Here is a 26,987-nt window from a genome sequence, read left to right on the forward strand (position 1 = left end):
CTGAAGAACAAGAAGAGCAGTCGCAATTCTAGTGGCGGAGCGGCTGCAGTGCAAGTGACGCCATCATCAGGTCGCAAGACAGCAGCGAGCAAAGCCACTAACGAAGAACAGTCGGCGGCAGCACTAGCGGAACAAGACGCAGAGGATCTCGATGCAGCGGAACGAGAGGAGGTGGAGAAGCAGCACATGCCTGTTACCCCTACGCCCGCGGCGAGCACGCGAAGGAGCGTCAAGACACCTAGCTCTGTTCCTGCCTCTGCAAAGAAGCAGAAGACAGTTGTGGACGTCGTCGAGAAGAAGGAGGAAAAGGCGGCAGTCACTCCTCTGAAGAGGACACGATCCAGAAAAGGAGGAAAGTAGATTGAAGCCGATGAAGCGGATGAGGATGAGGATTAGGATGAGGAGAGAATAGGCGCGATCGTCAATAATATCAGGCCGCACGTGCTAGGCTAGAAGACGGAGAAGGCAGGGCGTAGGCAGGGAAAGCCAAAGGGGGAGTCAAAAAGCGATAATGATACTTGAAGATATTGAAAACCCACTCTACTTAACTCTGTATTACCACCATCCACCCACCACTTGAATTGACCTGCTTGTTTGGTTCGTACGCATTCTCATTCGCGCTCAGTAGAGTCGGGCTGGCCATTGCTCGCTATTGCTTTCTCGGGAGATTGGAACTAGAACTGGGATTGGCATTGTGATTCGGCTCGTCTTCGGTACGCACGCGTGATACAGTACAGCACAGAGCCCACAAGTGATCCAACACAGTCCGCCACCGAGACAAGCGTCTATTATTGCACCTCAGAGCATCTCCCTCCATCTGAAATGTCGGGACAATTTAGCTCAGTTGGTTAGAGCGTGGAGCTAATACGCTTCGACTGGTACAAACAGTCACAAGTCTTACTCCAAGGTCAACAGTTCGAGCCTGTTACTTGTCATCTTCTCTTTTTTTTTTTTTTTTTTTTTTTTTTTTTTTTTTTTTTTGCGCGAGTGCGATTCGTTCCAAGGCGGGAAAGGAGGTTTTTTTTTTTTTGGCTTCCACTCACGCAGTCTCCTCTTCCAATCGAGGCAGTCACTACGCTCGGTGTCACTGTTTGGTCAAGGAATTGTTGAATATAGTCATTACGGTAATGCTGTGAAGTTGGTATCCAAAGATCGGGTCCGCCGCTTCCTCCTCTCCAATTCTTCCACTCCCTCCTGTTCCGACGAGGTACCGGCTCGCAGTCTTCCTCATGGACGCCTCCTGAACCACAAGACATACGGGCTATTGCTCATAATCCTCCTCTCTCCTTCGCTCACCGCACTCCCCGAGGGACCCACAGTACGTGAATCGTCGCAGTACCACCATTGGCCTGCACTCTTGATGCTAGCGGTGTAGTGACCAGTATTGAGGCTGCCAAAGTGATGCGTCACGCTGTACAGGTCGTACACAAAGGGCGGCACCTGACTACGCGAGGTGGGCACTCCTTGGCTGGTTGCATAGGACTTTGCCAGGGCGGGGGAGAGGGGCGCAGGGACGTAATTGGTCAAGTCGAGCCCTTGGATGGGAAACGTTACCTGCGTCTCGATCTTGTCTGTAAAGGGACCCTTGAAGGAGAAGCGCTTGAGGTGGATCAAGAGGATCATCGGCAGGCGAGAGATGCTCAGCCGCTTTGTTGCCTTGCGAGGCTTCTTGCAGGCGGGACAGAACCACGCGTCGGCCTTGTCCATGACTTCCTCCTTGACAAAGGCGTCCAGACATTGGAAGAGCGTCGCCTTGGTCACGCCGCGCCCACTTGGAATGGGCAGCGAGAGGTACATAAAGGCATTGTACGTCGTGGAAGTCTTGCCACACGTCAGACAAGTCATCTTGTTGCGGAATTGACCTTGGAACCAGTCCACGATGAGGGAGTCGTTGCGCTGACGGTAGATGGTCCACTCCTTTACGCTTGCCACTTGTTGCGGAAGCGTCTCCAGCTCCTCCTCTCGCTCCGCAGTCATGTCTACAGGAGGAGGCTTGTGCACGACGTAGTTCAGGTCCTCGTGCAGACCGTCTAGCAGAAAGGCTAAGAACTCCTGACTGTCGTGCTGGTCATAGCCTCGGAATGTCGAGGCAAAGCGCGAAATGGCTTCCCGGAACGTCACCGGAGATACAAAGGTATACTGTTCTGACCACATGACTTTGAGCAGATGCGCAAAGGCTTCTGCCAGGGCGCCCTGAGTACCAAGAGGGTTCACCGTATTGATGGCCTTCTTGTAGCTCCCGTCGAGCATGAACTTGGCCAGAGGGATCGTCGCACTCAGGCACTGCAGAGTCGCATTCTGATAACAGCTGTTCCCCACATTCTTGAGACCGGTAAGTCCTATCCGTAAGTCGTCAAAGGCCGGAAGCATGCGGATGTTGGTCCTCGAGCCTGCGGATGCTAATGCTGTGTTTGGGATGTTTGGAGGCCTACGAGATACTTCCGGTGAAGTTTGACCACGCGCAGCAGCAGACGCCGGCGATGACATTGACTGGGTATGGGCATGAGACGTCATAGACCGAGTAGAGATACCATTGGAAGGGACAGCAGCAGGAGGTGGTTGTGGAGCACTTTTCAGTTGGGGGTAGTCGAAGCCGCCAGACATTGAGCGGCCAGGCATAGAAGGCGCGGATGAGGGCATAGCGCTGCCATATGGTATCGAGGGCTGACTTGGGAAGAAGCCATCCCTTGCACCTGCAGAGGGAGGGAAGCTCGGTGCTCCAGCAGGAGGAGCTGAGCCCCCAGGCGTCATGGGACCTTGATACGCCTTTGCAGGGACAGAGAGACCGGCGTACTGGGCACCAGCCGAGAACCCACCAGCGCCCACTCGATATGTCAAGGTGGGAGACTCCCTGCCAGACTGCTCTTGGGCAACAAAGCCCTGCCGCCTTTGCTTCTTGAGCAGCTCATCCTCTTCCTGTACCGATTGTCTCCGGAGCGAGGCTACTGGCGGAGGACCTCCTCTTGCAGCCCTGCCATTTGTATTTGCCCCGTGCGAAGGGCCGCCAGCAAGAGCAGTCCGGTCCTCTACCTTGTGTCTCCAGCTTTCCCAGCCACCCACAAGCAGCAGTGGAGCATTCTTCAAGGTCTTTGTGAATTCTTGCTCGTAGATGGCCTTGACGACGATGTCAAGATTTTCCCAAGCTCTCAAAGCCTCGTCGTAGGTTGGCCAGCCATGGACCGCAGGGTTGTACCCGCTAGCATTGGGCAGCCCCAGTGAGCGGGTACTGCGATCGTAGACCACCACAGCATCAAAGGCGTTGCGATTGGCAAATGCGTTCTGCTCGACCGAAGGCGCAAGCAGTAGCTTGTCCTCCAGCTCGGCGGACGTCATTCCCCTCCGGAGTATCACTCCGCCCTCGAGGCAGACGGCTTCTGCGACTGAGCCTATCCCGACTCTTCCGGCCTGGAACTCCTCCCTCGATCGCAAATCCAACAGCAAGATGTCTGCTCCGCGCTTCCGGACCATTCTCGTCTCGCCCGTGGCCCCGTTCTCGTGAGGAGAGGCGCCGTTGCTAGCCTGCACTCTCTCGAAGCCTGGATTCAGTAACGACCAGAGCTCTTCAACTTTGATGTGGTTGCCCCTAGGAATTGCCGCCTTTGGGCCTGCTGTCTCTGCACTCTTAGGCCGACCGGGAGCTCTCGAAGCAGATAAAAGCGCTCCTTGACGAGGTGCTGGCGCCTTTGGCTTCGAGCTTGGGGACGGCAACGACGGCGGGGTTGAGCTTGACGGTGCAGCGCTGTAATCAAACGGTCTCGGCACGTCGCGGCCAAGCGATAGCTCCGTAGGCAGCGCAGGAGGGTTTGGCAGTGGTCTCCGAGCGCCAGGAGCGTGCGAGGGCGCCATCGGGAATGCGCCCCCTTCGTCATCTTCCAGATCGTCCTGATCAGCGCTTTGAGCTTGAGGATTGGTGGTTGGTACGGGAGGGAGACGGTCCGGATGGGGTATCACCTGGTCGAACTCGTCCAATGTCGGGTATGTATGCTTGAAGTGGGCTACGTTGGATAGTGGCGCAGTCGATGAGCCGATGTCTTCCCCGGATGTTATCGTAGATCTAGCTGGGCTGCCGGGTTCGCTGAAGCGTTTATCCATTGACACTCCACCCATGCCTCCTGACCGTAGTGCTGCGAGTCGATCTGTCAGACTGCTTACATGGTCGGCATCTCCCGAAAGTCCCCCTGCATTGAGGATTGGGGTTTGCGAGCCGGAGCCGGACCCGGTACCTGCTGAATCACGTTGCGCCACTGGTAGGCGGATGGTTGAGTTCATCAACACCGAAGCCGCACCGCCTGCATCTCCTGCCCCGTCCGTCCGGAGCTGTTTAGCCGGCCCAGGCTCTGCTGGGGGCGGAGGTGCTGAAAGGGCTCCGCGATTCAGTGTAGTGGACGTTGAAGGAGAGAGCTGCGCGCTTGATGCTGAGGCTAGTGATGTGGAAGAGGAAGCTCTCTGTCTAGCCTGAAGGGAGGCATTCATCTCCTCCCTCTGCTTTAGCGTATCCTCAATCCTGGTTGCCCTGGAGATGACATCTGTCAGCCTCTGCATGAGATCCTGATACCTGTAGTACGTCTGATTCCTGGAGGCGACAATCTGTGGCCATTCTGGGTGCTTGCTGATGAACGCAGCAACATTAGCTGCCTTGATGTAGTTGACAAAAGCTGATTCCAAGTGGCCTTGGCGATCACTGCCCTCTGCCTTTTCCAGAAGGGCTGCTGCTGCTCCCAGATAGCTTCTGACGGAGAAGGAGGGATCTAGGCTGGCTCTTGCCTGTCTTCTTAGATTGATTGGGTGGTTGGGCGACAAGACAGATGACCCCGAAGAGGCAGGCAGGGCAGACGAGGATGAGGAAGGCGCAGTCGTCGTCTTGGCCCTAGGAGACGGTGCCGAGGGGGGCAGTGGTGATTGGCCCCCGTTGGCCGCCGTCGAGGGCGGCATGTCTTAGGAGAGTGGCTCTAAGCGTAGCGGTGAGAGGATAGCCGAGCTAAGTCTCGATGGGCCGGCTCGAGTACCAGCTCAGCAAGAGTGGCCCGAAAGATGTCTGGAGGTGGAGGGCGAATGTAACAAGGTACCAAGAGCTGCAGATATTGCGAGAAATACTGAGCAGTCTGCGATAGTGTTGGAGCTTCTGCTTGACCAACTTGCCCGCTGTTCCAGGCAGAAGTACGCCAGACGTTTCGCGCCAAGCGAAGCAGGATAGGAGGCGTAGATTGACAGTCGCGAAGGGTAAGCAGCTACGCTTCCGTCTGCTGCTCTCTGAGGGGCCCAAGGGACAGTGCCCGCTGCAAAAGGCAAGTGGGGTACAGCTCTAGACTGATGGCCGGTCGTCAAGGTCGTGATGAATGAAGAGACGAGCGTGGGGAAATCTAAGCGAATGGCAACTCGAGATGGTCGCAGAGATCGTTGGTGGTGAGTGCCAAGGTGGAAGTCTCACGGCCACCGGTCTACCCACGCCTGCCTCGGTCCGGAACGCGCAACCCCGCTGCCTCATTTCCGCGCCTGGAGGTCCTGCTACAGTACGTTAGCTCTTACGATACAATCGCAGTGATAAGTGCATTGCGCCTTCATTACTGTTCAGTGCCCTTGGTAAGATAAGCTGTATTTCCGATGGACAGAAAAATCTAGGTGACTGCTACAAGCGATGGGACTTTCTGTAAGTCTCCTGATCTATGCTTCCTTGGGGCATTGTCCGGGGATTTCCCAACTCCACTTCAGTACCCAGATTCTCATGGGTACCGCTCCACCAGCATGGAGGAGCCAATGAGAGGCATACCGACTCATCTACTCATCGCTTCTTACTATTACGATTGGAGCCGCCATTGGCAAACACCCCGCTCGCCTTGGCCACGCCATTTTCACGCGGCCCGCTATCCAGCTTCTTCATCTTCTCTTCCGCTGCGCTTTCTGCCCTCTGCACACTAGACGTAGCAGAAGTCGTTCTTTGTCTGCTGTATGAGCGTACAAAGAATCTTAAAAAGAGTATGATCAGAGGGAGCATATAGGCTGTGTTGAAATGCAGAGCGAGGCCCGATCCCGCGTATTCGAGACACTGCCCCGGGAGGCGCGACGAGGCCCGTGCTGCAGCCGATTGAAAGAGCTCCCTCCCGGGCGAATACGAGGATGTTGAGGAGGAAGAGCTCGATAGCGGCGGGGCCACGGACAAGACGTGCTGTAGAATCTCGTCCGCCGACTTGCCCTTTACAGCGTCTAGAAAGCCGAGCTTGGACAGGCCAATGAGCATGCTCCGAGGGTGTAGCGTAGAGACCCAGTAAAGGTTTGTGATCACCACTCCTGATGTGATCTGAAGGATTTGCAGCGTCGTGAGGTTCCTCTTGAGCTGGCGGGGGAACGGCCACTTCATAGCTGCACAGAGGTAGTAAGTATACATGGCTGTGTGTACGCCCGAATTGAAAGTGACGAAGACCCAGACCGGCGTGGCTTGGTATCTGTAAGCAATCCACATGGCTAGGAGAGCCCCAGCGTGATGGTAGGACTGGAGGTTCGAAACAACTTTGCCCTTGAGGACGAGAATGGCCGAGTCTATCACCTCGTAGTACTTTGACATGTAGAAAAGCCAGGCATATGGAGCAAGCGTGACGGTGTTGGTCGGCATAGAGCAGAGAGCGAGCCTCATACCGGGGAGCCCAGCAGCTCGATACCCCACAAGGAAGGAGCGAAGGACTACGGGGAGCATCTGGTAAAAGGTCCATGCGCTGTACAAAGCTAAGAAAGCATTGTGCAGGATCACTAGGAGCCTCAAGAAACTCGCAAAGATACTGCTGCCTTTTGTGAGATCCCTGCTGGCGGCTTTGCCATTCGCGGGTCCGCCCTTGTGCTCCTCGGCGAAGAAGTGATTCGCTGCGTGTGCTACAACATAGTAGACCAGTGAGAAGACGATGGGAACCGAAGCCTGCAAGGACCACTCGTATGTCGAGTTTCCAATCCGATCTAGCGGTGCAGGCCACGAGGAAGGACCTGGAGGATAGGGCACGGCCTGCAGGCGCTCGAGGAGGGTGGAAGAGGGATCGTCTCGAGGGCCCGCGGCGAGCAGCAGCTGCGACACCACCGGCACAGACAACGACGACGACGACATCGTGAGGCTATACCGCCGTGGCGAGGATGACTAGGTATTGATGGACGAGCGTGAAAAGACGAAGATGCTGATCTAATACTGATGCTGCGACAGACATCATGCATCGGGTCTTCTCTGTTTCCGTCGGCGAATTGTCTACCGCCGGGAACTCCACTCCCGGAGTCTCCTCGTCTCGCTTCTTCTAATCACCTCGCGTTGATTTGAGGAAGCTCACGTACAACCACAACCACGCCACTACGATCGGTCCAATGGGCCGACATAGCGTCTTCGTCCACCCCAGAGTATGCTCGGGCCACTTCGTCCAACCAACCTAAACAAAGTATATAGTGAGCCAACGTCAGCGTGGTCTTCGCATGTGGACTTCACTCCGTTCGGCGTAGTGATGAGCTGGTGAGATCATGGCAATGTAGATTAGATGTTGGAACGTTCCTGCTGAATGTGAGAGATATACAACATGTCTATGCCTGCCGAGGGTTCCGCTGGACTGGCATCATCTATAGTGCAGACTGATCTGCACTCTTCTGCTGAGGCGATGCCGGCTGTCTAAGAAATTTAATCACCATCCCATCCCAGGCCACCCTCAGGGCAGGTACATGCCTCTCATCACCGCTAGCGCTGCCTCCGATCCTGTTCGAAGTACCGTCACTCTGGTTGTTCTTGAGCTTGGACGCTAGACTGGGCTCAACCTGGATGCGCCCTGTCATCTCTCCCTTATCCTCATCCCAGACTTCCGACCACCAGCGGGCACCACTACCTTCCCCTCTCCTTTCTCGGCTCTTGCCATTGGTCGTATCCTTTTGCTCCGTCGTAGCAAGCGAAGAGGGTGAAGTAGAAGAGATCCAGCTCTTGAGTGATGAGCAGAATTTATCCAAGTCTTGTTGAAGTGCATGATGCTCGATGCGATGCGTGATGTCGGTCAAAATGCCCAAGGATGGTCCTGCTGAAGCAAAGGAAGGCTCGTTCTTGCCGCCGCTTGTACGGGACTCGTCCTGGGGCAGGCTCAGAAGCAGGCTGACAGCCTGAGAGGTAGAGAAATGGCTTGGGTGTCTCCGAGGCATCAGTGAGTCTATCACTACGCAGTCCGATCCGGCCATGAGCTTGGCTGTAGAAGGTGGAATATGATGACAGTCTGACACGTAGCTCATCGAGTCTATTCTGAAGCCTAGTGTGTTGAAGGGAGGGCCTCCGCGACTGGCAAAGCCATGATACACCGGCAACGGAGTGATCTGTATGCGTTCAGAACCTTTGCCAATGAAGAAGGGCTTGTTGGGATCGATGATGTTCCAACGTAGTGCCCCTACACCTCCTCCCCCGGTAGCTTTACTGACATCGGCCAGGTATGGAAATGTGCTGACCGCCACGTCCAGGGTCTCCTTTGTCACATAGACGTCTACATGGTTCTGCAGTACACCTCCCATTGTCCATGCTCTCAGGTTGTCCAGACCTAGAATTGCATCTGCGTGGCCATGGGTCAGAAGAACTCCGGCGATCGTTCGGGGTACCTTGTTCGGCCGGAAGTAGTCCACACAGGCACCGTAGAAGGTGGGACCAGCGTCGATCACAATCAGCTGCTCATCTTCGTAGGCGCTGTCTGGCCTTGACGACTTGCGGCCGCCTCCAACAAGGGCTACACTGCAACAACCCCTTCTATTCCTGCTGTCAGGCTTGATAGCATCGGCGCAAGCTTCGCAGTCTATGACATCCGCGGAAAGACAGTGAATGGCGGGAACTTGGCCTGAAGTACCTGTTCCCAGAAATACAGCTCTATTAAGCCACGTGGATCGAGGGGAGGGCAGTTTAGTGGGGACCTGTGAAGAGGAGGAAGAGGAAGAAGGTCCATTTGAAGCCTCGAGTGAGGTAGCCATGCTGAAGATGAGGGGCGAAGGAAGAACAAGAAGCTTATGAAGGACCGCCAAGCGGCCAAGTCATCCCCGACGAGCGGAAAGGCACCACAGATTCTGACTCCACATCGGCTGGCACCGCACCTTGTTGCTCCAGCATACAGCTTCGCCTGCAAAGGCCTTCCACTCATGACCTATGAACAGTCCTAAGCGATTAGTCAAGCGATTCCATTTGCAAGTACAACTATTTGCGATTCAGAACGAGGGTGAGAGGGGCAATTTACACGGGTTTGGAGGAGTGGCAGTAGAACGAAGGATTCAAGGAGTCAATGTAGGGTAGTGAGTGGTAGCGGGTACATAGTATCGTGGCAAAGGGAGCAAGGCGTGTTAGGCAGAAGAGTTCGGTCGCTTCGAAGATCCACTGCCCATGGCAAGGAGTCGATCATAGCTTTCTCTTTAGGCGGCAAAGCTCCAAGCAGCCAATCCTCCGACCATACTGAAGGCCAGTACGACCGAAGAGAGGGCCGCGGACCGGCTCGCTCCGCTGGTACTACTAGTGCTGCTTGCGGTGCTAGTGCTGCTAGTGGCACTACCATCCGAGGAGGAGGAAGCAGCATTCTCAGCTGGCGACGCAGCTTCAGTGCCCCCGCCAGAAGCAAAGACTTTGATGTGGTTGACAGCCCAGTAGGCCTCTTCGTACGAGGAGCCGTTGTAAGCGACCTGGGAAGAACAGCTGCCGTAAGTGGCTGCACAGGAAGTGTCTCCGTAGACGGAATTGGCCCAAGTACCACAAAGAGTAGTAGTGAAGACAATCTGATGAGCTCCGAATTGAGAGCGGCAGTCGGTGACGGGGAAGTCGGCTGCTGGCGTGGGCCAAGCATCTGTGTCTACGGAGGTAGCGTTGTCCGAAAGGCCCTCAGGTACATCGTCGTTGCTGAAGTACCACATGCGGATGCCTTTGCCAGTATCGCCAAGGGTCCTCTCCATTGCGTAGATCCCGCCTCCGGCCTTGTTGAACCCAGTGGCAGTCTCGCCGACTGCGTTCGTTCCGTTCATGAGGACACGACAGCCAGTGTCCGCGGTACAATTCGTGTACTGGAGAGTGCCTGTCATGGTTGTGTCAGCAGAGGCGACGTTACAGGTGGCGTTGGTGTGAACGACTCCGAGATTGGCAGTGTACTGATCGTTGACATTTTCCATGATGTCGATCTCTCCTCCGTTTGGCCAATTGTCGATGTCGGAGGTGACTGTCCACCAGGCGGGCCAGACACTGCATCCTGTGGGTGTGTGAGTGGCATTGAGACTGTGGATGGCGCAGAGCCATTTTCGAGTGGTGGAGGTGTCAGTCTTCTACTCGACAAGAACTTCTGCTGCAGGCTCAGCTCAAGCTCACATGTAGAGTCCATCTGTGAAGTTCTTGTTCGAAAAGATACGGACAGAGGGTCTGCCTTCAAGTTGCGTCGCTGTAGTGTCCACCCTCATGACGAATTCATTGTTATCGTTGATGTAGCTCAAGTTCATTGCCACAGCATCCTCCATATTCTGGTATGTGACGAGACCTGTTCGAGGAAAGGCATGGGAATGAAGTTTTGGGATGTCAGGTAAAGGAAACGGCTTGGCCCAAGATTGTCAAAGTGTTGCTGCTCACCGCCATTAGGGTCGGCCTTGTCCCAGTAATTCCATTCATCGGTGAGAAAAGACTGTGGGCTGTAGTAGTCTGTCATAGACCAAGTCGCAGCTGAGACGGCGGCAGGAAGAATCGCCAGTGCCCAGAGGGCGGTGGGAATGCCCGCAAGAGTTGAGCGCATCTGGGTGGATGTTGAGAGAGTGAGGAGGAAGCAGATGAGGAAGGAAAGAGCTGTTGGAGACGAAGACGAAGCTAAGCAAGATAGACGTATGATACAGAAGGAAGAGGAAAGAGTACGACGACGGAGCCCGGCAATGGCGATGAAGGGATGTCGACGCTTGCGTCGTGGTGGGCCACCATGTTGTCAACCTTTGCGGAGTGCCGTATTTTCCCACTTCCGGTGCTTGCTGCCGCTCTGCGTTTGCGCCTTCCGTCGCCAAGGCGCCGAGAAGCCGATCGCGGAATTGTGCATTGGCGCGTGCATGGAAGGGCATCAGTGGCGCGCAGCTACTGAAAACCTCCGAGGGCTCAGCTCCGCCCCCAAAAGGGCCCGGCAATCGTTTGTTCTTCTCGCAACCAGCCAACAGAGCGGTTCACCTCCAGCGAAGTCTGGTACAAGATGAAAGCAAGGTTTCGTACCGCTAGGCAGGTAACGCGTGCACAGCCTTTTGGCCCGACGTAGCATGGTGAGCCTACCTTACTACATTTGGTGAGCTCAGCCGGAATGCCGTCGCACAGGCATGATCTTATCGCTCTTCGCAATCGGATCGACAACGGCGTGCGAGTTTGAAAAATGTCTATAGCATGTGGTATATATTCGGAAACGAAAGCACGATGACAACGGAAGTAGAACACAAGCGCGAAGGGGTCCACCAGCACGGATCGTACCGAGGGCTGAGTAGACTTACACGAACGGAGCGACGATTCAGTAGCCCACCCCAGACTTGTAGACGGAGAACCCAATCTTCTTGAGCGCCTCCACGTCCTTGACGACATTACGGCCGTCAAAGATGAAGGCTGGCTTGGACATGCTCTGGTAGATTGCCTTCCAGTCCACTTGTTTGGAGCTGAATTCTGTCCAATTGGTCATGAATACGAGTGCAGATGCACCGGCACAAGCCTGCTGCATGGACGGCTCAACAATGTAACCCTTGCCCTTAGTCGCCGTATGAGAGCATGCTCCTTTGGCCATGAGCGCTCGATCGATGGAGGCTTCCGATACTTTCGGGTCGTAAATGTGGACCACGGCACCGTCCTCAAGAAGGTCCCTGCAAACATCGATGGCGGGAGCCTCTCGTGTATCACCAGTGTCGGCCTTGAATGCGAACCCGAGGACGGCAATGTGCTTGGATGTGATCGTCGAGAACATCTTCTGGACGATGTCCTTCGAGAAACGTCGCTTCGTCCATGCGTTCATGACAAGCACTTGCTTCCAATATTCAGCTACCTCGGGCAGACCGAGACTGAGAGAGAGGTAGATGAGATTCTGCAGGTCCTTCTGGAAGCAGCTGCCTCCAAAGCCGACGCCTGCTTCGAGAAACTTGCTACCAATTCTCAGGTCCAATCTGCAAGCTGACGAAACCTCGTGCACATTGGCCTCGGTCTTTTCGCAGATGGCGGCTATGGCGTTGATTGAGGATACCCGCTGAGCAAGCAGCGCGTTGGCTGCCAGTTTGCTCAGCTCGCTCGACCAGAGACCCATGGTGATGATGGCCTCTGGCCTGACCCAACGGGCATATACTTCTGCCAAGCGTTGTTGGGCAAGCTGGCCTCCAGGGGTAGGCATAGCTCCGATCAAGACTCGGGCGGGATCGAGGAGGTCCTCAATGGCGGTGCCTTCCGCCAGAAATTCCGGGTTGGAAAGGATCTCAAACGATGCGTCGGTAGAGGGGCTGACCGCCTCGAGGATCTTGCGCATGCTTTCGGCTGTCCTGCAGGGTACTGTCGACTTCTCGACGATGATCGCGCCCTTCTTGCTTACGGTCGCAATGCGTCGAGTTGCAGCCTCCACGTAGCACAGATCGGCGGCGAGACCTGCACCGATACCGGCTTCCTTCGTGGGAGTGTTGACGGATACGAAGATCAGGTCGGCTGCCGCAATCGATCCGTCGACATCCGTAGAGAAGAACAAGTTGCGACCGCGAGCCTCCTTGACGACGGCATCTAGGCCAGGTTCGAAGATGGGGAGCTCCTCGCTGTTCCAAGCTGCAATGCGTTCTTCGGAAATATCGGTGATGGTGACCTTGATGTCAGGGCATTTCCACGCCAAAACCGCACAGGTTGGTCCACCGACGTAGCCAGCACCGACTGAAAAGCGATTCAGGTCTGTGTCAGCCTCCATACTCTTCCTCAGTACTTCCGGAACCTAGAACACTCACTGCAGCAGATGTTCTTCACAGGGCCTCTTGGTGCATCCCTGCTGTTGTGGTTGAAGTATGAGACGTTGGGGGACATGGTGACGGAGGATCTAGTGTATCGGGAAACAAGAAGCTGCTGCTGACAGACACTCCAGCACAGTAGGATCGGGGAGGTCTTATAAGTCCTTTGACACACATCACACAATCTGTTGCTCTCAAGACGTAGCGACGAATAGAGCCGGATCCGGCCAGGTCGTATCGGGTCGTCCCGTCCTACACCTGCACGCTCCACAACAAATTCTTGCGAGATAAGATGCGTCGATTTGACACCGCTGAGATAGTCTTTCTGTCAACATACAAGTCTGACCACTGGACTGAGCCCTTCTCGGAGGTGGAACAAAATGCAGACATGTCTGGTCGAGCGCAGACGAATAGGGCGTCACTTCCGGAAATGACCGGGAGATCCGCTTTCGACGCGTTCTCCCGCGGGAAGGTGTCAGAGGCGCTCGCCAAGACATCTGGCCTTCGAACGCGCATCAATTAATGTGATCGGGCGGAGTCCGAGTGCCAGACACGGGAAGGACATCATCGGCGACCCATGCAGTGCCTTGCCGACGATTGCTCGCACGAGAGAACATTTCGCAAGTCCGACGACAGGACGGGCGTGAGACGTTGAGATCTGACACGTTTGTCGGCAAATCTCACCAGGGTCTGCCTTTGTCGAGACAGTCGGAGTATGAACAATTTGTCATTCGCCTGATCTCGGAATGTCAGAGACTGTTCTCGTCGGCAGATTGCTACACCTGCTTAGTCGCCGCCTCAGGCCCGACCACCATCCGATGCGGGTCCGCTGGCTCTTGCAAGTAAAGTGGTTTGGACCTGCAGGAAGCCTTACCACATCAGGGAACGCAAGAAACACATCGCCGGGCACCAGACCGTAGCGTTGGCCCGCCGCTCTGCTGATCTCTGCAGACCTCTGGGCACCAAGGCAACCAGAGGCAGTCGAGTTCTTGGCAAGCACTTGCCCTGGTGCGGGTACGTCGGTGCCACAAGTCCTGGTATTCGCTTAGCCGGGATCTATGTGGCTACTCCGATTTTCCGGCGACGCCCACTACAGAAGCTCCCCATCACTGGCCGTATGCCTGCGTCGTCAACGTCGGACACGTTCCATTTGCCATCAATGCGGACCTGGTGGACGTCTTCCATGGAAGTATTCCGAAGCGAGATTCTACGCCCAGATCTTACTCGCCAATTGCTATCGAGTGGTCACGCATCTGGCGTGCAGCGCTGTGGCTGAAGGATGCACTGGGACGGCTACCGTGGCGTAGTGCCTTGAGCAGCCACTTGGGCCCTCGACGAATGTACGATACGGTCCCGATCCTGCCTACGCATTCGAATTCAACGGAGACCAGCAAGCAGCGATGTGTAGCACTGGAGCGCAGTAAGACAAGGAGAAGTTTGGCAGCGAAGACGTGTGCACAGGATGCAGCACAGCAGATTGCTGAGATCTAGCACTGTGTCTCGCGTAGATGCTCTTTGCACCGTCTGTGCAGGCTGAGCCTCGACGACGGACTAGAGCAAGGTTCTGCTAGGAAAGAATGAGCAAGGGAGAGCGTACATGCCTCATGAGTAGACATCCGCAAGCGGACCATCTGCTGATGGTTGCACGTAAAGCTTTGTGAAGGTGAGCTTAGGCTTACGGAGAACCGGAACAGATCCAGGGTAGCTTTTGGTTCGGTGAACTTTAGAGCCCGGAGAATGATGCTACAAAGATTCCTTACATATATGTGGTGGGCGACTGCCAGGTCATTTTCTTCTCCCTTGCCTCGAAAGGATACATTCACCCTCTTGCCTTCTTCAAATCTCTCTCCTCTGGCGTCCTCAAGTCCCCCTCCTCTCGAAGTCTCCAAGTCGCCCCGTTGCTCCGGATCGCCTGCCCGCCACTACTCCCCTTCCACTATCGTCCTTCAAGATGACACCAGGAGATCTCGCCAATGGCCGCTACGTGCCCTCGCAAGAGCTGCGACGAGTACCTGTCGCACATGTCCGTCCCGAAAACTACGAGAGCGATTCTAGCAACAGCAGCCCTGCATCTGTCATGGCTACGCTGCCAAGCTTAGCAAAGGAGCCGGAGTCGCCAGCGCTCGAGTCTCCTGCAGATTCCCCCGCATTGTCTAAAGCGCCAAAGGCCCCATTCGTGTACATGCGTGCCGATTCCGAGAAGACCTCGCTTAGCGACAGCAAGGACATCGCAAGTAGCACACCCCGCTCTGGATCCGAAATCGACTTGGAGAAAGCTGCCGGAACTCCCCCATCGCGCACCAGGAGATTCTTCCGGGCCATACGCCAATACATCGACGGCCACTACATCCTGACCACAAGTTCTCCGGCGATTGTGCTACCCGTAGCACCCAACGACAAGCAGAAGTACTGTTACATCAACACCAAGAGGCCCATCTTCCTCTTGATTGGTCTCTTCGCCTTCTTGAGCTCCAGTGCCGGTCTTTGGCTTTTCGCTCTGAGCGCTCACTACTTTTTGTGGTATGCTCCCATCGTCCTTCTGCTCCAGCTCCACATTTTCCTCTCATACGCCTTGGGAGCTTGTGCCAGAGACTACGACGTCGCGAAGCACAACGAGGTCCTAAAGGAGTTCCCCGTCGCCGCCAATCCTGCTACCGTGGACATCTATCTACCCGTGTGCAAAGAGCCCATGGTCATTCTCCGCAACACCTGGAATCACATTAGCAAGCTGGAGTGGAACCACGGCAAGCTTGCTGTGCACGTTCTTGACGATGGCGCACTCGATGAGGTTCGCGCTATGGCAGAGGAATTTGGCTTCAACTACATTCGACGTGACGACAGACCCTACTTCAAGAAGGCTGGCAACCTGCGATACGCTTTCGCAAGGACTTCCGGTGACTTTTTCGCTGTCTTCGATGCCGACTTCTGCCCACGACCGGACTTCCTTCTGGAGCTCATGCCACGTATGCAGCAGGACCCCAAGATCGCTATTCTACAGACCCCTCAGTACTTCAAGACTTGCCCACAGAACACCTGGGTGGAGCGAGGAAGCAGCGAAGTACAGGAGCTCTTCTACCGCTGGTCTCAAGTCAACCGTGATAGGTGGAACGCCGCAATCTGTGTCGGCTCTAACGCGTTGTATCGCCGAGAAGCCCTCAAGGATGTGGGAGGCACCGCTCTCGTCGCTGCTTCGGAAGACGTTCACACCGGTTTCTACGCCATCACTAGAGGCTGGACCTTGCGCTACATCCCTCTCTGCCTCGCCGCCGGTGTTAGTCCCGACACGCCACGAGCTGCCTTCTCCCAGCAGATCCGTTGGTCTCAGGGTTCCACTTCGCTCCTCATGAACAAGGACTTCCACACATCGGGTCTCGGCTTCATGACTAAGGTCTGCTTCCTCAGCGGCATGCTGTTCTACTGGACTACGTCGATCTCTATGTTCACAACCCCTCTCCCTGGACTGCTCATGGTCTGGCTCAGACCCGAAGCGATGAGGTACTACAACCTGGCGTTCGCACTGCCCTCCATCATCTATGCCCTGTTGGTCTACCGAATCTGGTCTGCTGGCGCCTACTCACTTGCGACCGAGCACATTCGGGTGCTACAAGGATACTCGTACCTCTTCGGTATCGGCAACCGAATCATGGGCAAATCTCATGAATGGGTATCCTCCGGAGCCACAGGAAAGGCACACAAGGGCACCAACACGTACACCAAGGCAAGGATCTTCGCCATCATCTGGACGACCTTGTACCAGGGAGCGTGGCTCTCAGGTCTGGCCACCCAGATCATTCGAGGAGGGCTCATCTGGTGGCACGTCGCACCTCAGATTGTCCTCTATGCTTTCGACCTCTACGTAACACTGCCCTTCCTTCTTACGCCTTCGCACTAGGCAGCGAAGACTTCAAAGGGCTCGCGGCTCTCTTTCGTTTTCTCTTTTTATCTCTTTCTCAGCACAATGGTGCCTTTCATACCCCTTCCGCGCTGCCTAGTTCTTCCCTAGAAAGGTGCTCTTGCCCAACTTCCCCAAGATCGGCGATAGCACTGACGGCAGTCGCTTGCAGAGTCTGTCGACTCACATGGACAATAGAGCCCTATACCCCAGGATTCCTTTCAGAGCAGGCTTATGCTCTGCACAACTGTCACACTTCAGTCCCCTTTTTGACCCGTATGGACAATTCATAGATGCATGCTTTTAGAAATTCCTTGTGCTAGGTCGTGAGCTTCCTGGCCCCGCGTCGGTCATTTCCAATCTTTATGACACACACGTTCTCTAGCGTATGCTTTGCATGAATGAGATACGAGGCGAGAAGTACAATTACAGAGGTAAGGTTACCACGCTCGTGACGCTACAGCTACATCCACGTCCCATCTAGGTCGCAGATCTCTGCTGATCCGTGACGGTCTCTACACCTTCGCGCTCCAGCTGTCTCTGCAGTACCCACCGACTACCCCCCACCCTGCCCGATTTCCATTGCTCCCGACGCCACATTCTTGGCCATTTCCAGTCGTCGTCTCGCCATGTCTTACCTCTGCGAGCAGTGAGACAAAGCCACGCCGTTGTCAGCGCAATCAAGACAGCCCAGCCAGTCTGCATTGCCCCATTGCCGACGGCATCGAGAATAGGCTGAGACACTTCGCTGGCAACGAAAGCTAGCAAGCCACGACAGGCGGAGTTGACGGCGACTGCCCCTGAGGTCCTTCCTGGGTTTGAGTCTACCAAGTACGAGAGGGTGGTGCTGTATGCATGCATTTGTGCGTACCCCAGAATGACCAGAATCACTACCGGGACGGCAACGTTGGTGTGGTATTCGATTGCCCAGCCATACCCGACAAAGGCAGGCAAGACGACAAGCATCTGTGTATGACGACGACGTAGAGGATCAACGTAAGTCATTGTTTGTTGTTTGACCACTGACGCATTCGGCATCGCGCAGGACTCACTGGTATGATGATCGTCTTGAGCCTTTCCTCTGGCTCGGCCCTCTTTCCGGTCTTGGCGGCAATGACCCTGAGGCGGTGATCGCTGATTCTGCCTCCAATGACAGAGCCAAATACTCCACCAGCGCCGAGAGAGAGCAGGACGCATCCAATGAGGATAGGTGAAAAGTTGTAAGGGGCGGCCTGGAAAGTCGTAGTGGCGGTATAGCTGAGCGAGTATTGAGCTGCGAAGACAGTGCCAGAGTACAGAAGAGCGGCTAGATTATGAGGTTGCTTCAGGACGTACGTAGCGGAGCCCAACGGGGAGACATCAGCTAGGGAGGGCTTGAAATTCATTTCCGCACCATCTCTCGTGGTGATACGACCGACTTGCACGCTGTGTGCGGACATTACCCGCCGGAGTGTATCTCTCCGTTGGACATTGGGTCGGCCGTTAGCCTGTTCGGCTTGGTGCGACAGTGTCACGCGACGGTTGCCCATGTCAACGGGCCGGTCAGCGTGCGTCTCATGATGTGTGAGGGCATATTCGTCGGCTGGACCGTAGAAGCTGGGCGGCTCGTGAGGGGCATGGGGCCGGGTAGGGAGCTCAGCAACTGGCTCGCTTGACTTGTCACTTGAGTTTCGAGCATCCATGTGCACCAGGTGTTTCACGCCCTGTATGAAGTGTGCTGTCTTGCTTTCCCCTTCTCCGTGTTGTCCGACCTTTTCAGAGTCTTGGCCTCCTGCCTTCTCGATGGCATTCTTCCTGGCTTTCTGCCAAGCTGCGCTCCTCTCAGTCCTGAAGGTCTCCTTCAAGCAGCAGTAGCCCAGGAAAGAGGCGGCACCTAGAGCAGCCAGAAAGTAGAATACTGCTCTCCACCCGCCGAGTTCCGTAAACGCACCTCCCAGGATTGGTGCGATGGCAGGACCAGTAATAGGCGCACAGTAGTATATGCCTACTATCACACCTCTCTCTTCCACTTCGAATAGATCTGCTAATGTGCCTGCAGCAATGGAGAGACAGGCTGACGAACCAGCAGCAGCAACGGACCGAAGGGCGATGACAGTCGCCATGTTGTGTGAGAGAGCGACGAATCCCGAAGAGATGGTAAAGAGAGCCATGGCTACGCAGAAGACCAACTTCCGACCTATGAGCTCTGATACTGGAGACCACAGTAAAGGTACCGTCCCTTGAAAGAGAATGTAAAGAGAGAGGGACAGCGTGATTGATGACTGGCTGGCATTCAAATCGCTTTCCAGATCCGAGATTGCAGGGAAATAGGCATTGGCCGCCATCGCAGGGACTGTGCAGGTCAGGTACGTGGGGTTAGCGATAAGGCAGCCAACGATAGCTTAGCTGCGGAGGCAAGACTCACTCAAGGCTCCAGCCGAAACAATTGCAACAATGCCGTACTTCCTGCTCTTCGACCAAAGGCGAGGATCATCATGTACAGGCATATGCTCAATGTCATACTTCACCTCTGCAGGGCTTTCACTCGAGGGTGTAGTGGCGGCTCGCGCTTCTACATCTTCCGGGGAGATCCCTGGCTCTACTGCCGACGATGAGCTCCGCTGCTGGGTATGTTCCAGCTCAGCATCGCAATCGGCGCCAGGTATCGCAGCGGTAGCTGCACCCGCGACAGCGATTTGAGCTGCTTCTTGCTCGATACCAGCATGTTCCCCAGCCATCGGACCAGCCGGAAACGGGAAGAAAGGTGCGCGGATGTGCGGAAAAGGAACGATACACCTTCCCTGCGACGATGATAATGAGATGAGGGATTCAAGAGGGAGAAAAGTCGAGCAAGGGACCAGCTACATTTGAGGAGGAAGACGTTGATATTCAAGGAGTAAGAGTGTCAAGTGAAGGCGGCGGTTTCGGTATGAGTCAGGTGCCGATCTGCCGAGGTCGCGAGTCACGGAAGGCGAACATTTCCGAAGTGATTGCCGAAACAGCCGACGGCCGCCTTCTCCCCGCACTTTCCGCGTTCCTGACCCAGGATACGATTGGAGCCGAGATAGCCCCGCTCAGAGGGCTTTGTATGAGCTGCGACGGGATACAGGAGAGATGTCACACAAAGTCGCCAAGTGAGCAGCTTCATGCTCATATTCCTCATCCGCAGACCCGTCGGGTGTGGCGCCCGGCGAGCTGCTGTTGCTGACTAATTGCGACATCTTACCTGGTCTCTAGACCCCAAGACTGCTGCTGCAACTGCGCTCCAAAGACGCAGTCGGCTCAGTCGTCTTTCCGCCATAGTGAATGAGCCTCGTATCTGGCCCTCTAGCCTGCCATGTTACACTGTCAGAAGGTCAGGGAATTCTCGAGTGGCAGACATTCAGCTGCCAGAGTCGCCGCCGTTTGCCAAGGTGGCCTTGTAGCATTGATCAAGCAGCGTCAGTTCCTGCTGCACATGAATGATCCGAGCCCCCCGCCCTGGCTATCGCCACGGATCTCCAGTTGCAACATATGTGGCTATTCACTGTTGCTACCGCTTCCCAATTATAGAAGAGTAATGCTGAGATTGCTACGCATCGGACAAGGTGTCGCACAGACACATCTCGATGGATCGTGTCAACATCTGGGGTTGTCTTGCTACTGTTGATTATTCTCTTGTCTTCTCTACTCGTCATCCTCGCCGCCATTACCCCCTGATTCACCGTTGCCAAGCCTTTCCCTGTTCCTCAGAATCTGTTCCTTCTTTGCTTGAATTAGGGCCCCTTGCCTTGCCTCGAGCCCGTGTGCCCAATACCCGACACCGCCGAAGGCAGCCATGAGCATTGCGTGACCTCCGAAGTCTACAGAGAGCAGCGGAGAGAACGAAGGAGATTGTGTGAGTGGACAGTGAATAGACGGAGTGGCTCTGCACGACCAGACGAGCAATTTGTGTGGCAGACTTCCATGTTCGCATTAGCATGCGGAGTCTGACGTCACATGTCACCTTGGACAATCACTACAGGCCTAGCAGAGAATCTCGCCTGCGTTTGACAAGGAGCAGCACTGTATCTCTGCTTACAGCGTGTAGACTGTAGTATGAAGGCGCTATCACCCTTCAGAGGGTGCATTCACCTGCCTCGGCAACCTCATCCAGCCGCCCTGTGCATCACTCTGACATCTTGCCTACAGTCCCTGACACAAGCACTGCCCTGCTTGAGAGTGTGTGACTTGCTCCCGCCTTCCTTTGCAGGTCCCTCTACTCACTCTCGAAGATGTTCCTCTTTTGCAGACCGAGCTGGTAGCACCTGGTGAGGAATCCGACCGAGGCCCATCCGAGAACGCTAGCTGTGGCCATCGTAGCAGAAACCGGACCTTTGCGAGAAGGAGTGTTATGTAAAGAAGAGAGAATGTGCTTTTGCGGTCGTCCAGAGGGACAGCGATGACGATCGATGGGGAGGATGATCGGGCGGAGGATGGACGGACTTGCGATGGAGCAACGAAGCAGGAGGCACAGAATGACGGAACGGAACATAGGCGGAGTCAGAACCCGTCGCGTTGCAAGGGGCTCGGCAGGCGAGACACGCACAAGCACACACGCAACACACACACACACACGGCGGAACATCACAGTTGGCACTCATACCCTCTTCGACCATCACCTTCCCTTAGCGCAACCTTGCCGTCGACTACAGCCCACGAGATTGACTCTGAAAGATCGAAGGTCAGCTTTGCTTGCCCTGGGTTACCCCACTTACAGAGCGGTCACCTCGCCTTCTCCAAATAGCCCGCGGCTTTGTCTGGTCCTTCGAGTACGATCACTGGCGATTCCGCAAGTCTTGCCTGGTACCTTCCCCGAGCTCGCCTGATATCCAAAAGTCAACGAGGGTCTGCCGAACCCGCCTCGATTCAGTAGTCACATAGGTATGGAGAACTACCAGAAGTTGGAGAAGGTTGGAGAGGGTAAGTGACAGAATTGTAAAGACCTTGCCTGTTCCTCAGAAATGCTCATCGTCGGTATTGAAATGTCTTTCCTCCCTTTCGTCCATTGCTTACCCTCTTTCGTAATTGCTCAGGAACATATGGTGTCGTATACAAGGCTCGAGACCTTACAGCAGAAGGAGGAGGCAGGATCGTGGCTCTGAAGAAGATCAGGCTCGAGGCAGAGGACGAGGGAGTACCGAGCACAGCAATTAGGGAGATCAGTCTGCTGAAAGAGCTCAAGAACGACAACATCGTGAGGTGAGTTGTCCAAGGCGCCCGAGATCACTGTCGCACAGGCTCCGAAGATCGAGTACGTCGGCCACACAAGAGAAAGCATCTTTACTACTAGCCGCTGGACGATCTGGGACAAGGAGCTCCTTCGTGAAGCAAGACGGAGAGCAACCCGAGACTGACTTGAGATCCATCTCGCTTCGCATGTGCCCTCTGACAGGCTCTATGACATCATTCACCAAGAATCAAAGCTATACTTGGTATTCGAATTCCTCGACCTAGATCTCAAGAAGTATATGGATAATGTTGCTGGTACCGCAGATGGACTGGGGCCTGAGATCGTCAAGGTCAGTGAAACAGCTCGGCGGTATGTTGCCATCTCGAGAGATTCGTGCTCACTTCTGGCGCCTCCTGCGCTCCTCCCCAATCACAGAAATTCACCTTCCAGCTGCTCCGAGGTATCTACTACTGCCACGCCCACCGAATCCTTCACCGAGATCTCAAACCCCAGAACCTGCTCATCGACAAGACTGGCAATCTGAAGCTAGCTGATTTCGGTTTGGCTCGAGCTTTCGGCATTCCCCTCAGGACATATACACACGAAGTGAGCAGAAGCGATGTCCTGGTATTCTGTTCGATACTAATGAGCTGACGTTCTGCTTCGTGCATCTCTAGGTTGTCACTTTGTGGTACCGAGCTCCCGAGGTTCTTCTGGGCTCTCGTCACTATTCCACCGCCATTGACATGTGGTCGGTGGGTTGCATCTTTGCTGAGATGGCAATGAAGTCGCCGCTATTCCCTGGGGACAGTGAGATTGACGAGATCTTCCGCATCTTCAGGTAAGTCACTCACGCAGATTCGTCCGAAAGCGAAGAGGCTCGAGGCGATGGAGCTGACACCATCCCTGTGTGGTTTCCTTCTCAGAACCCTGGGCACACCCACGGACGCAGTCTGGCCCGGCGTCAAGACGCTTCCGGACTACAAGGCTTCCTTCCCGCAGTGGAGTGGCATGCCTCTTGCCAAGGCTGTGCCCAACTTGGATGCCAATGGAATCGACCTGCTCAAGGGTATGCTGGTCTACGACCCTGCAGGGCGCGTCAGTGGTGAGTCGTGAGGCGTAGTGGGGCAGGGGAGGGAACGTCGAGACGAGACACTGATGAACGAGTCTTTCCCTTTCTTGCGCACTTTTCCCCCTGCAGCCAAGCGAGGATTGAACCACGCCTACTTCCAATCGCTGCCGGGTTCAGCCATGGCTTCGTAGGAGAAGTAGTCTGCCAGCCCAAGCTTATTGATCCTCATCTGTGTAGCATCGAGAGGCATTACAGACTCTCTGCTTTCTCCCTCCTTGTCCGCCTCTTTCCTTCTCCTCTGGCTCAGCTCTCACTTGTGGATGCTCAGCACCTGGATCCCCATTCTCACCTCCCTTCGGTTCTTGTCTGCAATCTTTGTTCATCCGTTTTCGCAATTCAGGTCCTTCGAGTGGCACTCAGCAACAATTCCACGAATGGTTTCCTTCGTTGGCCCTCCGTCCGTCCGTCTGTCAGTCAGCGATGACTATGAGTGAGATTTGTATAAATTCTCAAGAAGTGCTCCATTGCTGCCACCTGTCTGTCTGTCTTTCTGTCCGTCAATCAGTCTGGGACCTATGCAAGTCAAGTCAATTTTCGCCCTACCCTCTCCTAACTTCCGCCTGGTCTGGCCCCACAGGGCTAGATATGGCCCGTCGAGCGCTTCTCACCCTCGACTGAAGTGACAGACCCAAGAGCCGTGCCGAGCGGGCACTTTGGAGCACCGTCACTTACTGTGGAGCAACTTTTGGACCTTTCTGAAAGACAAGCAGATCCTCTGCTGGCTATGTGAGAATGAAGTTACCACCACGATGAGGTGTGAGAGGAAGGAAGGCGGGGAGAGAAGTAAAGAGAATCGAGGTGGCCCCTGCAGGCGGCCTGTTTTGGTTCTCGGCCTTGGAGCCCCCGCATCCAGAGGCGGCAGCAGAGGGGAGAGGAGAGGGGGGTCTCAGTGGTGTGTGCCGACAGTACTGTACTACCGTACTCCAAGGAGTGGCTCCGCTGCCCGCTGCCGTTCACCCCTCTCTATTCTACTCGCCAGTCCCGCGGCGTGTACCGCACTGCTCTCTCGCTTATTGTCCCGCTCTTGCACTCAAGATTTCCTCACACTGACATTAGGACGACAGGAAGACGGCTAGCGAGGAAATAGGAACCGAGACAAGATAGCAAAGGGCTGGGCAAAAAGGAGGCTACAGCAGCACTACAAGTGGAGCTTCAGCCTTCTGGAAAGCCAAGGCTTTCCATGCTAGACTCGCTCCTAAAGCCTCGTGGCGCAGTCGCTTCAAAAGCTCAGATCATAGCAGGACAGCTTCGCCAGAGCGTGGATTTCCAGTACCACCCTCAAGCCTCTATACCATCTGCTCTCATCCAGTCACCTAGGAGCACATCAGTACGACCTTCTCCATGGCCGAGAGACCTTCATCTTCCACTCTGAGCCGGAGCGAGGCAGGTGGACAGTCGAGGCAAGCACGAGGTAGCAGGACCGCTCATCCGGGCTCAGCAAGTGCAAGTCCCTCTCGCCGCGCCGATGTAGCTAGCCGCAACTTGCTCGTACAGAGCGCTCGAGAGGCTCAGAAGCCCAGGCTATCGAGAATGTGTGAGTGAAGAAGAGAGCGCAGGTCAGCTCACGACTTCCGCCGAAGCTGACACTCCCGAACGTCCCTTGGCCTCCCTTTGCTTCCCGACCAGCCTTCTTCCGAGATGCCCTCCGCCTAGGCAGCTCCTGCCTCCCGCGTATCCTCCCTTCCGTCCTAGGCATCATCCTCTGGTCCGCCTTAATCTACATATCCGACCACTTCTTCGGGCGTCAATGGTTCTCCTCTGCCTCTGTCGCCGCACCATTTTCGGTAGTAGTAGGATTGCTCCTCGTGTTTCGCAATAGTACATCGTATGATCGATGGTATGAAGCCAGAAAGGTTTGGGCATCGGCTACGGCTGATGCGGGATGGCTGGCAAGATACCTTTGGGCTAATGTACAAGTGGATGTCATCGGACCGGAGCCGACGGCAGGAGCTAGTGCGGGGAGCAGAGCAGCGAGTCAAGGAAGTGGTGGAGAAGGAGGAGGAGGAGGAGGGGGAGAGGGTCGATCACATTCGGTCATGTCACCTCATGCTCCGGACAACATGAGCCACCACAGGATCCGAACTCCGTCGATGCTCTTCGATACCATCTACGACGTCAGCTCCTCGAGCGAAGGACCGGCAAGACCAATCAGCACAGTAAGCACCAGCTCCACGGGCGCTTCACACTACGGTTCAACAGCGCCAGCCGGCCAAACAAGGGGTCAAGCAGAGGGAGCTACTGGCCCATCTGCGCCTCCTCCGACTCGAGAGCCCAACTCACCTCGCACTGCCTCGGTACAAGACATTGCTCGACGCACAGAAAAGAAGCGGAGGGCGATCCGACTGCTCGTCCTCTTTATGCAGAGTGTCGCACATGAGCTCAGGAGAGAAGAGGGGATAGACTGGGCAGACTACCAAGGTCTTCTTCCCGAGGACATGAGAGCCTTTTGGACTGCACTGCCTGAAGAGGACGACAAGAGTGATGATGAAGAGCCGGCGCAACGAGCGGGTGATCAGGAGATTGGCAGTCAAGGGACTCGCTCACCTTCAGAAGCTGTTGGGCGTGGCGGCAGCGGCAGCGGCGATGAAGACGTGGCGGTCCCAGCTACCTGGCCCTTCTTCTCCTGGTTTACCGCTTGGAGGAGTCAGAAAGTTGACGGGGTGCAAGAAGACGCCAACGATGAGACGAGTCCGCTACTCCCCACACATGCGCAAGTAAGCGGATCTTCAAGGGCGACAGTGTTGGCGACGACCTTCCCTGCCAGCCCCATCAGCCCAGCAACCCGCGCAGGTCTAACCCTCTCCACTCACACCCTCTACGAACTCGGTCGCTACATTGCCTCAGCCCGGAAAGCAGGCATGCTCAATGATGCCGGACCCGCTGGAACCTCCCTCGCAAATGGCATCCTGCACTCTCTCTCCCTCTCCCGTTCCTCCCTAGATCGAATCGCCCACACGGCCATTCCCCTCGTATACGGTATTCATCTCAAGCAATGTACCCTCCTCTACCTTCTCGCTTTACCTCTTACCCTCGTCTCTGAACTCGGATGGAAATCAGTCCCTTTTACAGGATTAGTGGCAATTACTCTATTGGGATTAGAGGGGATCAGTAGTGAAGTAGAGATGCCCTTTGGAGATGATCAGAGCGATCATAATCTTGCGCTTTGGTGCGCGCAATTTAGAGTGGAGATTGAAGGCATCTTGGAGGGATTGGAAGAAGGGGCGGATGTGGGATTGTGCTTGTAGAGCCCTGCAAGGGGGGGTTTGGGCTGGGGAGGCCCTAGTGGTGTTTTCGATGTATGTGCGCGTTTCTCTCTTCTCGATGTGGCTACCTACCTATATATACCTGCTATCCACTCTTTCTCATTCAGACCTTCCTGTTCATATCCCTTTGACAACAACCATCAATACTCTTGATAAATAACACTGTCAATCTTTTCTTACCCGCCTTCAATGGCATCGCATCGCATTGCCTCGCCTCGCAAGTTGTATGTAATGATCGCATAGTATTGCAGGGAATTGAGTCGAGACCGTGATGTAGATAGAGACAGAGAGAGGAGGAGAGAGACATACACACACATACTCAGAAAGGTAGATGTGAATAGAACAGGTCAGAAGTGATGGAGCTCCTCCAAAGACGATGAACAGGAAAAGAAAGAAAGGAAGGAAGGAGGGAAGGAAGCAATGTTCCGAGATTGGGCGGAGATGCCTTGTACGAATCTTCATCTGTTGGTGGCGGAGAATTGCTTTCTTGAGTCTACATTCGCCGAAAGAAGATCATGCAGGGGGAGAAGAGGCAGAGAGTTTGGTGGATGGAAAAGAGGTAGGCGATGAAGAGACAGACGATAGAGTGGAGGTCCA

At 55.1% G+C, this 26,987-nt stretch overlaps 10 protein-coding genes and 1 non-coding gene across 11 annotated transcripts; 4 read left to right on the forward strand and 7 right to left on the reverse strand.

The window, feature by feature from the left end:
- The first annotated feature begins 829 nt into the window (after positions 1–829).
- Positions 830–935, forward strand: BCV69DRAFT_t29. The gene has a single exon. It is a non-coding gene; the product is annotated as a tRNA-Ile (tRNA).
- A 140-nt stretch (positions 936–1,075) lies between these two features.
- On the reverse strand, positions 1,076–5,408 carry BCV69DRAFT_283522 (cysteine proteinase). The gene has a single exon (XM_025492739.1). It carries the CDS (start codon positions 4,930–4,932, stop codon positions 1,228–1,230), a length of 3,705 nt encoding a protein of 1,234 aa, XP_025347158.1. The 5' UTR covers positions 4,933–5,408; the 3' UTR covers positions 1,076–1,227.
- A 259-nt stretch (positions 5,409–5,667) lies between these two features.
- BCV69DRAFT_283523 (hypothetical protein) lies at positions 5,668–7,417 on the reverse strand. The gene has a single exon (XM_025492740.1). It carries the CDS (start codon positions 7,085–7,087, stop codon positions 5,780–5,782), a length of 1,308 nt encoding a protein of 435 aa, XP_025347159.1. The 5' UTR covers positions 7,088–7,417; the 3' UTR covers positions 5,668–5,779.
- Positions 7,418–7,467: 50 nt separating this feature from the next.
- On the reverse strand, positions 7,468–8,976 carry BCV69DRAFT_283524 (hypothetical protein). Its single transcript, XM_025492741.1, has one exon. It carries the CDS (start codon positions 8,950–8,952, stop codon positions 7,582–7,584), a length of 1,371 nt encoding a protein of 456 aa, XP_025347160.1. The 5' UTR covers positions 8,953–8,976; the 3' UTR covers positions 7,468–7,581.
- A 167-nt stretch (positions 8,977–9,143) lies between these two features.
- On the reverse strand, positions 9,144–10,863 carry BCV69DRAFT_283525 (hypothetical protein). The gene is made up of 3 exons (XM_025492742.1): positions 10,577–10,863; positions 10,322–10,487; positions 9,144–10,231 (listed from the first exon to the last, which is right to left on the reverse strand). The coding sequence occupies exons 1-3, from the start codon at positions 10,734–10,736 to the stop codon at positions 9,385–9,387; spliced, it is 1,173 nt and encodes a 390-aa protein (XP_025347161.1). The 5' UTR covers positions 10,737–10,863; the 3' UTR covers positions 9,144–9,384.
- Positions 10,864–11,323: 460 nt separating this feature from the next.
- BCV69DRAFT_313209 (nucleotide sugar dehydrogenase) lies at positions 11,324–13,046 on the reverse strand. The gene is made up of 2 exons (XM_025495008.1): positions 12,934–13,046; positions 11,324–12,862 (listed from the first exon to the last, which is right to left on the reverse strand). The coding sequence occupies exons 1-2, from the start codon at positions 13,007–13,009 to the stop codon at positions 11,481–11,483; spliced, it is 1,458 nt and encodes a 485-aa protein (XP_025347162.1). The 5' UTR covers positions 13,010–13,046; the 3' UTR covers positions 11,324–11,480.
- A 1,964-nt stretch (positions 13,047–15,010) lies between these two features.
- On the forward strand, positions 15,011–16,825 carry BCV69DRAFT_287743 (hypothetical protein; the record flags this gene model as incomplete). The annotated part of the gene is made up of 3 exons (XM_025493584.1): positions 15,011–15,293; positions 15,321–16,142; positions 16,164–16,825. 3 exons carry the CDS (start codon positions 15,011–15,013, stop codon positions 16,823–16,825), a joined length of 1,767 nt encoding a protein of 588 aa, XP_025347163.1.
- A 480-nt stretch (positions 16,826–17,305) lies between these two features.
- Positions 17,306–19,542, reverse strand: BCV69DRAFT_299760 (MFS general substrate transporter; the record flags this gene model as incomplete). Its single annotated transcript, XM_025494367.1, has 3 exons — positions 17,306–17,791; positions 17,878–19,157; positions 19,230–19,542. The coding sequence occupies 3 exons, from the start codon at positions 19,540–19,542 to the stop codon at positions 17,306–17,308; spliced, it is 2,079 nt and encodes a 692-aa protein (XP_025347164.1).
- Positions 19,543–20,515: 973 nt separating this feature from the next.
- On the reverse strand, positions 20,516–21,131 carry BCV69DRAFT_241326 (hypothetical protein; the record flags this gene model as incomplete). Its single annotated transcript, XM_025490008.1, has 2 exons — positions 20,516–20,646; positions 21,050–21,131. Coding segments are annotated over 2 exons (213 nt in total), but the record flags the coding sequence as incomplete, so codon positions are not given.
- Positions 21,132–21,387: 256 nt separating this feature from the next.
- Positions 21,388–23,561, forward strand: BCV69DRAFT_283528 (putative Cdk1-cyclin-dependent kinase 1). Its single transcript, XM_025492743.1, has 7 exons — positions 21,388–21,745; positions 21,859–22,024; positions 22,218–22,344; positions 22,431–22,601; positions 22,673–22,836; positions 22,922–23,100; positions 23,197–23,561. Exons 1-7 carry the CDS (start codon positions 21,709–21,711, stop codon positions 23,256–23,258), a joined length of 906 nt encoding a protein of 301 aa, XP_025347166.1. The 5' UTR covers positions 21,388–21,708; the 3' UTR covers positions 23,259–23,561.
- Positions 23,562–24,049: 488 nt separating this feature from the next.
- Positions 24,050–26,850, forward strand: BCV69DRAFT_313214 (UPF0187-domain-containing protein). The gene is made up of 2 exons (XM_025495009.1): positions 24,050–24,661; positions 24,754–26,850. The coding sequence occupies exons 1-2, from the start codon at positions 24,469–24,471 to the stop codon at positions 26,370–26,372; spliced, it is 1,812 nt and encodes a 603-aa protein (XP_025347167.1). The 5' UTR covers positions 24,050–24,468; the 3' UTR covers positions 26,373–26,850.
- Positions 26,851–26,987: the final 137 nt, after the last annotated feature.

The sequence above is a fragment of the Pseudomicrostroma glucosiphilum genome (assembly GCF_003144135.1).
Source record: "Pseudomicrostroma glucosiphilum strain MCA 4718 unplaced genomic scaffold BCV69scaffold_9, whole genome shotgun sequence".
NCBI classification, from domain to species: domain Eukaryota; kingdom Fungi; phylum Basidiomycota; class Exobasidiomycetes; order Microstromatales; family Microstromataceae; genus Microstroma; species Microstroma glucosiphilum.